The 9,949-nt window shown below is 36.5% G+C and overlaps 1 protein-coding gene across 2 annotated transcripts; it reads left to right on the top strand.

The window, feature by feature from the left end:
• Positions 1–7,377: 7,377 nt before the first annotated feature.
• LOC131146414 (transcription factor TCP5-like) lies at positions 7,378–9,745 on the top strand. 2 transcript variants are annotated; one of them, XM_058096011.1, is made up of 2 exons: positions 7,378–7,631; positions 8,284–9,745. In XM_058096011.1, the coding sequence occupies exon 2, from the start codon at positions 8,305–8,307 to the stop codon at positions 9,394–9,396; it is 1,092 nt and encodes a 363-aa protein (XP_057951994.1). In that variant the 5' UTR covers positions 7,378–7,631; positions 8,284–8,304; the 3' UTR covers positions 9,397–9,745. The 2 variants fall into 2 exon arrangements, with proteins under 2 accessions (XP_057951994.1, XP_057951993.1); XM_058096010.1 differs by having other exon boundaries at positions 7,401–7,631; positions 8,193–9,745.
• Positions 9,746–9,949: the final 204 nt, after the last annotated feature.

Here is a 9,949-nt window from a genome sequence, read left to right as displayed (position 1 = left end):
ATATTTCTTGCAGGCTATGACCGATCCAAACTGGCATACTACTATGTGTGTTGAGATTGATGCTCTCGAGCTAAAAATACATGGATCCTCACTCCCCTCCCTCCTGGTAAGAAGCCTATTGGATGTAAATGGGTCTATAAGATCAAATACAATCTAGATGGATCCATTGAACGATATAAGGCTCGACTTGTTGCCAAGGGTTAAAGTCAACAAGAAGGCATTAACTACACTAAGAAATTTGCTCTAGTCGCCAAGATAACCACCATTCGCACCATTCTGGCACTTGCTTCCATGCATAAATGACATCTTCATCAGCTTGATGATGTCAACAATGCTTTCCTTTATGGAGATTTGGAAGAAGAAGTATACATGCATCTTCCACTGGGATTCAGACAAAAGGAGGAGACTAGAGTATGCAAGCTCATTAAGTCTCTTTATGGCCTTTAATAAGCCTCGATGAAATGGTATGCCAAGCTCTCATCCACCCTTATTGATGCAGGATATTCACAGTCGAAGGTAGATTACTCACTTTTAGTTCGATCCCACAAGAACAAGTTCACTGCCATTTTAGTATATGTGGATGATATTATCGTTACAGGAAACAGTTTGGAGTAGAGCAATGTGGTCAATAAACTTCTAAGTGACCACTTCAAGCTCAAAGATCTGGGAATTCTCAAGTATTTCTTAGGAATTAAAGTGTGTTAGCTTTATCGTGATCCCAAGAGGGGGGTGAATTGGTATTTTCAAAATTTAATCCCTAGGTAAATATTCTAACACCAGTATATTCACAACCCTATGGTCAATCTAGTGTAAGTAATGTAAATGTATATTAGAAAGTAAATAAAGCAATTTAATGAAACACACATGCACTAGAAAACAGTAAAGTAAAGGTGATACGCATAAATGTTATCGAGATTCAGCCAATTGCCTACGTCCCCGCCTTGGCTAACAAGTACAAGGATTACCACTATAATTGCTTTCTTAAGAGGGTGGGGCGGCACCTAAATAGACCAGGTCAATTAGCACAGGGTTGACCTTAACCTTTATAAACAATCCTTACCGGTCTTGATTACTGCCCCCTCAGGCCATGCCTGGAAACACTCAGATTTTACAATCAAAGAATATCAGTATAGTGATTGTGCTTTCATGTAAAGCAAATATGTACCCAGATGCGCTCAGTCACAAACACCACAAAATGATTTAATATGTAAGCTCGGTGTGGTCTAATATTTCAACTCTCAAAATATATTTGTTATCAATGTAATGAGTGCGTGAGAGTGTCAACAAGCAATCTTTGTATCACAATATATTCAACCAATGTGTTCACACAAAGATATCAAGTAAGTCTCAAGTATATCAATCAACAGGATATCTCAATCACATAGATGTCAAATAATGTATACGTTTGGTTTGAAAAAGACATTTAATCTTTGTATTCAGCAAAATGATATGTAAGTCAATGAATATTGTAACAAAGATTAATCTCACATAAACAAATATATTTTCAACAATATATCAAAATAAATCATCCATGATATTTGAGAATGTTTTTGAAAAAGGTTTTTTGCAACCCAAAAATAAATACAAACTTCCTAAGTTATTGCAACCAATATGCAATACTCAGAAGTTTAATACAAGTCTTCTAGAGAGACTTATTAATAAAGTCCGCTAAGAATACTTAGGTTTAGCTTTCTATAAAATCGAATCAATCAACAAAGATAGGAGAGCAAACCTATTGAAACAAACACTCAATCAACTTACAGAGAGTTTAAGCACTAGTAGAGAGTAAGTTTGAGTAAATGAAGTATGAGAAGTGAGTAATAGGATTTTTGAAAATGAGAGAGAATTTCTTAATCGGGTTCGCTAATCGAGTTGCTAATCATCCAAAATGAAGGGGTATAAATAGACTCCTCTAGAATTATAACCGTTAGGGACATGGTCGGGATTATTTGAAAAGATTTAATCATTATTTAATTTTTTTAAGCATGTTTTACCTAGTTAACTGTGGTAAAAAATAGGTCCAACTCAAAAGCACCGGTCGACCAGGATGGGTTCAGTCGACCGAAGTTCTTATGGCTCGGTCAACTGGGCCAAAATTGAACTGCCGATTCAGTCGACCGAACATGTATGTTAGAGGCGATTTTTCCTATTTTGTGAGGTTCGGTCGACCAGGACTAGAATGAACTAAACTGGTCAGTCGACCAAATTGTTGGATTCCCACACGTGGGAACTCAGTTGACCAGGTTGGTACAATACAAAAAAGGCTTGGTCGACTAGGAAGTCAAAATGTTGACTTCAGGGAGGTTCGATCGACTGGGGTTAAATGAATTGTCATAACTCGGTCAACAGGGCTGTGGTCAACCGGTTGACCCATACCGGGTTCGGTTGATCGGGAGCAAAATGAATTGCACAGGTCGGTCGACCGAGGGTGCACATTTTGTGCATTTTAGTCCTGTTTCATGTCATAATCACCCTATTCAAGTGCCTAATTCATACAAGTGCAATGGTGAGTGTCCCAGGGTCTTTTCTAGGTCCAGTTTTAGTTATGAATTAGTTTTAGATTACCTATTAGACCATGCATGAGATGTGCATGATTATTATAAATAAAAACCCTAATTACTATTATAGACCAATTACAAAAATGAATTATATATTACAACATAAAGTAATTAGGTCTTCAATCTTCACTTGCTCTATGTGCATTAAGATCTTTCAATGTAAGTTCCTGCATATAACCTCAAACACCCATTAGATATAATGAGTATTTGTCATTATCAAAATCGAGCGTGATCTATAAGGTCAAAAAAGTGGCTCGTTCAGTTAAGGGAATAATTTTGTCTTGGAGGAAGTATGCCCTTGAGATACTGGAAGATGCTGGCTTCCTTGGAGCTAAGCCTAGCAACTTTCCCATGGAACAAAACCTTGCACTTAGAGAGAGTGAAGGTGGACTCATTATAGACCCTTCATCATATAGACGACTTGTTGGAAGACTGATTTATTTGGCTGTCACAAGACTAGACTTAGCTTATTCAGTACATGTACTAAGTTAGTTTATGGACAAGCCACGTATACCACACTTGGATGCAGCACACAAAGTCTTGCTGTACATTAAGAAATCTCTAGGTCCGGGGCTTTTATCATCGGCTTCTAGTGATATTTAACTCCATGCATACTGTGATGCAAATTGGGCACGCTGCAGGGACACTAGACGATCAGTCACCGGGTATTGCATCCTGCTCATAAAATCACTCATTTCCTAGAAGACCAAGAAGCAAACAACAGTCTCTTGCTCTCAACTGAAGCAGAGTATAGATCTATGACCTCTGCATGCTGTGAGGTCACTTGGTTAAAATCTTTATTCTCAAATCTTACAGTGACCTATTCTCAACTAGTTAGACTGTAGTGTGATAACAAAGCTACTATACATATAACCTCAGATCCAGTGTTTCATGAACGAACCAAGCATATCGAGATAGATTGTCATGTGGTTTGAGAAAAACTCAAAAATGGGATCATTCAAACAATCTATATGCACACAAGCTGACAACCCGCTGATTTATTTACCAAAGCTCTTGGAGTTGCATAATTTAACTACCTACTCAGCAATTTGGGTGTTAAAAATATCCACGCCAACTTGAGGGGGAGTGTTGAGGAAGGCCACAAATCCAGGAGCAAACATGAGACCCCAATTACGTGATATTTCCTTTTGAGAAAAGTTAGCAAATCTCGTTATTATAGAAAGGAGATGAAAATTAATTTAGGATTATTTTTGTATTTATTCCATTGTTCCCCAATTACAAGTATAAATAGGGGTTGTAAATTGTTGTAAGAGATATAATTTTTGAACAGAGTTTCTATATATATTCTTCTTCCTTTAATTTTTCACATGTTTTAAGAAGATAGAACACCTCATCACAACCCTAGGTTTTCAGACACTTTAAGTGGTAGGTAGATAAAGGCGGATATCTTTTTTAATTAATAAGGTGCACATGCAATTAATTCTACCATCCGTCATATTAGCACAAGTATAGAATAAGATAATTAAACATACATATGAATTCCATGCATTTTGAATCATTGTTTTTTTTTTTTTTTTTGTTGAATCTCTTGTTCGAATTTAGAGGAAACCTCATATATAATTTTAATTAGTACTAAATTTGAATTTAAATTTGATATTTGAAATTTATGCCCTACTCAAAGGAGAAAGCATAGCATAATAATATATAGTAGATAAGAAGTCACTTTCACACAAAGATGGGAAATGAATCGAGGCTTGAGAGAGAGGAATTAAAAAAAGAGGGGGGGGGAGGGGGGGGGGGGGGGGTGGTGGGGGTGTCCCTTTCGCATGCCATAAGGGCGTGGGTGCAGTTCACTCAAGCTATGTGCATTATTATCCACAGCAGCATGCATTCACACCTGTTTTCTATCTTCTTTTTCCAGCTAGGGTTTGGAGCTGTCACCATCTAAGGCTTATAAAAGAGAAACAACTGCATGAGAGCAGAAAAAAGGACAGCCAAAAAGCAAGAAAGAACACTTGGATTCTGCTAAATTAAGAAAATCCACTAATCCACATCATTCCTTCATCATTTTTAATTCATTTAACCACCTAACCAACCATTTATAATTAATGCTCCCCTCCGAGCTAGCTGCAGACTCTGGGGATCTCTCTCTCTCTCTCATATCCCAGTGGTACGTACTATAAATGGGTCATGATGATAGTGGCAGATCATACCACACTGATGGGGATAGTAATTTACCAGAGGCATTTTAGGGTCCTTTACTGCATGCCGCATGCCATTTAATGTCTTTACTTCTTGTAGAATTTTTTTTCCCGTATTACTATTATTAGCTTACTCAGATTTAATTTCTATCAACATGAATTATATTGCACACCATAGATTATTTATTTATTTTTACTTTTTTTAACATGAAATTTTCAACTTAATTCATATATCCAGGGCAAAGTTCAAATATATCATTTTACATTATAAACTTTTTATTTATTTATTTATCTTTGTATAAAGGGGAAATAACTTTAATAATTGTTGAGAAATGGAAAAAGAGGGGAAGGCAATGAGGCATGGGTGCAGCGGATAAAAACCCTTATATATATATATATACGTTGGGGAGACAATCTGTTCATCTCACAGTTTGCTGATTAAATGTTGGCTGAAGAAAGAGCAGAGGCACAGAGGTGTGTAAGTTGTTGGACCATTTTTCTTTTTAAGCTCTTACACAGTGTGGCGGATGATCAGACAGATGTGTCATAATCAGTATGAGTATGAACCACCCTTTTCTCTTCTCGGGATGCATGCCCCCCCGGCCACCATCGATCTTCTAACCGGTTACTGCACACAGAAAGAGAGCTGACCATTTTCCATATTACTGTAGTACATCTGAAAAGCCTAGCTATCTAAAAAGTGAACATAATCTTCATAAATCAATTCAATTCCTATGGTCTACCTCTTTCTTTCTATAAAGAAATGCCTAGGTACTTAATTAATGCTTTTAAGGTCATTTTCTTTTTAAAACTTTTTATTAACTTCAGAATTTAAGAAGAAACAGTAGTTTGAGTTGAGATAGAAAGCGGAATATACATGGCAGGTTCTGGGAATTGCATTTTAGGGTTTTTTTTTTTTCTTTTTTGATTTTATTAGGGCATTTGCTTCCTGGAAATGGGAAACTCCATGTTTTTTACAACTGCAACTGCAGCTATTGCTTCATTATCAGTCTCAATTTCCTAGCTAGGGAAGACTATCGTTTTTTGATTCCAAAAAGGTAAGTAAAAATAAACTCTCTCTCTCTCTCTCTCTCTCTCTCTCTCTCTCTCTCTCTCTCTCTCTCTCTCTCTCTCTCCTGTAGTTCTTAAACGAAGTGGGTGGTCTCATATACTGATAGTTGAATTGGGAAATGCCAGTTTCTTTGGGTTTTAAGCAGAAGCAGTGCATCACCAGCCGTAACAGAAGACCGAGAGAGCTAGGTTTTGATGTCCCTCTCCAGTTTCAACTCTTTCTGCTAAGTTTTGAATTTACCATATATAATGCTTTACTACCCTTCTAACTGGAACTAACATAGCTAGCTTACACACACACAAACATACACACATTTATGTTTATAGATTATAATGAGCTACATTTGGGATCCATTTTATATTTAACAATCACAGAGACTTGCCTGACCAATTCCCTCACCATCCAACTTTGACATGAACTAAGAACACACACACATATATAAAAGACCCAGACAGTTAAAAAAGCACCTGGTTGGGGGCGTGGAGAAAAAAAAGAAGGAAATGGTTGATCTTTGGCATGGATCCACAGGAGGGACAATCTATGTATACGAGTAATAATTAACAATAAAGTCTCAACACCCATTAGGTGATATAATAAATATTTGTTACTTGGACCTATATATGTTTGAATATTGGATTTTAAACCTAAAGAAGCACTTGTACGTCTAATGAATAAGAAGAGGAAACAACTTACGAAAAGGGAAACCATTAAGTGATTGGTTATGTCTAAGAGAAAAGTTAATTGTAAGTATCAACAACTTTTTTTTATTGATGATCAAGATCCATCTTACTGGCAAAATGTGCATGTGGTCCTCTATGTAGTAGTGATGCATACTTTAAATTAAAGAACCTACACTGGTCCCTCCTCTATACCTCTAACGTACTACCACCTACTATACTTATATATATATATATATATATATCTAGCTACTATATATCTTATCTAATGCTCTTGATTATGCTCCACTCTACAATTAGAAAATTCCTAAATATAACTGAGACCTATAAATTAGTGTACGTAGGCATGCCTAATTTTTGCTTTAATCTTATTTGCTAATAATAAAAGTAAAATAAGGACAATGTTATCTATATGCAATACTTGACATCTCAACATTGTCCAAAATTGCTCTGCAAATTAATAATGTAATACAAAAAGGTAGGGTTTAACACTAGTTAACATATATTAGAGTGCTTTTTTTGGGGTTGAAGTAGCTAACTAGCTAGGCATGCATTCCTCAATTGATGCTGTCTGGAAACTCATAAAAGTTATTTGTAGTTGTCGATAAAGCATTCACAGTCCTTTTCTACTACATTCTGGAGATGGTCCCCCTGCAGCTGAAGTTTACAATTTAATTTTCTTACCAGTCAATCTTGAGTACCAATCAAAATGCAATTACAGGGAATGAATGACTAACTAGATAACTAGGCTGGCTCAAAATTTATTCGGTTTGCGATTGAGATGAATTGATAAATGATCGCTACTCGGCAGTCGAAGTGACGTGTCTACATTGACCACCACATGGTGACAAACGTGCCATACCTTTTTCTTATTCTTTTTCCCGTGCAATTAGCAGTCAAGTTCTGTAGGCATCTTCTCTTTCCCAAAATTGTGACTTCTTTAGCAAGTCATTTCTCTACAGACATACTAGGTTTGTAATATGTTTCAAGTACTTTGCACAAGGAGGTAGTTATGTTCAAAGACGAAGTTGCGGCCGAGCACTTGAAATCGACAATAAGTGATGATTACTCCTAGCTTCCCCTTATATATACTCTTTTAATCTCCTTTCATACTCCAGTGAAACAGATCAGGTGCCAGTTGCTTTATAGAATTTTCTGCACGGTAAGTTCATTCTCCAATTTTAGTTGTTCAAATGGGAATTGAAACAACAAATCTTAAAAATTTCCATCATAAGCCTATCTGTTGTTCAATTTTTTTATCCTAATCTACAGACCATGTTCATCTTTTTTTTTTTTTTTTCTTCTTTTCATGCCCTCTTGAGTATTTTGATACCCTAATTATGTATCCCTTGCTATTTGCAAGCATGGTTCAAATGTCTAAATTTTCATTCTGCAAAGATTTAGAGTATCATGCTGTCAGTCCAGTGGTAGGATGGAAATGGAATTCTCATATATGAGAAATTATATGTAAAGCCTAATCTTCGAAAGAGAAATTGATTTTGAAACGTCTTTATTTAATATATATATATATATATATATTTCATATTTTATACATTAGAAACTCATAATTTCTTCTTCAATCTGAAAAGAAAAAAATGAAAATTCAATTTTGTACCTTTTTCGGTGCAATCATACTCAAATACTCATGATTAACAAGAAACAAATTGACTATACATATTTTTTTCATTACAAAATTTCCAAACAACTGCAACTTTTATTATAGATGCTGCATAAGATTAGAGAAGGCATAAAAGAATTGCGATTTGGGAGCTGACAGGAGGATGACTTCATTTGGTTTGGCTGAAACTTTAAAGGTTGATGATGAGAAAAGTAAGATGATTAGCACAAGTTCAAGAGAAAAAGAACTCCAAGCAAAGCATGAAGGAGATAGCAGTGGTAGCAAATTCTTGAAGGGGCCATCTAGTTCAAGACAATGGGCAGGGTTCAGAAACCCAAGGATCGTGCGTGTTTCACGCTCCTTTGGGGGAAAAGACCGGCACAGCAAGGTGTGCACCATAAGGGGATTACGAGACAGGCGAATTAGGCTATCGGTACCCACTGCAATCCAGTTATACGATCTCCAAGACAAGCTTGGCCTTACTCAGCCTAGCAAGGTAATCGATTGGTTGCTCGATATGACCAAGCATGATATCGATAAGCTCCCCCCACTCCAAATGCCACAAGGAAGCTTTGGTCAATTTCACCAACCGATGTTACTTAATCATGACCTGAATATACCCCAATCTTCTTTTGATACCTTGTTCGACGCAAACATGAACTTCATCAGGGATGGAAAGAACAATTTCTCACCATTTACCAAGGAGGACCAAATGACAAATTTATCAAAATCAAGATATTGGGGTAGTACTCCAGATGCTGCTATGGGAACAAAAGATAAAGAAGTAGTTCAAAGAGAATCGGGCATCGAGAAAACAAAGTGGGTCAAACTAAGTGAGCAAAACCCTTTTCCAATGGCCAATCCTCATGCTCCATTTTCAAGTTTCGCAAACAATGGCATGCCATATGCTCCCTACTACCACTGTGAGCCTTCAAATTTGTGTTTATCCCAATTGGGACACTTTGGTTTTCCCTCCCAAGCTGAAGATCCACATAGCAATATTATTTCTCCATTGCTGCAGCAGTCTCAGGTATTTTTCTGCCCACCACCTACAACAACATCAGTACTTTTCCCCTCATACCCCATTACTAGTAATACTAGCACTTCTTCTTCTTTAGAGGGTGACCCAATTAGACAAGTTAACCATTTTCAACTATTGAGCGCCGGTTCGCAGAACATGCCACTGAATGGTTCTGTTCCATCTCTTCATTCAGCTAGCTCAACTCTGAAGTCCTTCCCATTGAATGTAAATTTCAAGCTTCTTCAATCTCAAAACAAAGATGAAAATAAGGGTAACACTGATCCTTGAATTTCTGCATGTTGTGCTGCTTCTTAGTCTCAGCTACATATTCTAATTCATAGCTTCACAACTTGTATTCGAATACGTACCATTATATATATGCAAATTAAACGTGTCAATAATTATATATTATGGGAGTTTGTAAGTATGCATGGCAATATTACATGATCTATGTATAACACTGAGTGACTTTATAATGAGTAGTAGTTTTGTAAAGATGGTGCTCTATTCGGGTTGTCTACTGGTGGAGGTTGGGGGTGGTTTTATGCATTGGGGATCTCGTTTGTAAGTGCTTTGGTTCTAATTTTAACTTGTTTGTATATATTAATAGGAGAGGGTTAACTTTTTGCTATAAGAACTATACGAGCCCATGTGTGTATGTATGTGTATATATATTTATATATACTTCGTGATACATGCATATATGCATTGGGGATCCCTTTTGTACGTACTTTGGTTCTACTTTTAACTTGTTTGTATATATTAATAGGCGAGGGTTAACTTTTCGCTACAAGAACTATACGAGCCCATGTGTGTATGTATGTGTATAGATATTTATATA

The sequence above is a fragment of the Malania oleifera genome, chromosome 13 (assembly GCF_029873635.1).
Source record: "Malania oleifera isolate guangnan ecotype guangnan chromosome 13, ASM2987363v1, whole genome shotgun sequence".
NCBI lineage: Eukaryota > Viridiplantae > Streptophyta > Magnoliopsida > Santalales > Ximeniaceae > Malania > Malania oleifera.
Note: the sequence above shows the minus strand (reverse complement) of the source record. Positions and strands in the feature narration are given on the sequence as shown.

Coding starts and splice junctions, on each gene's coding strand:
- LOC131146414 (XM_058096010.1), top strand. CDS start 8,251: ATGACTTCATTTGGTTTGGCTGAAACTTTAAAGGTTGATGATGAGAAA.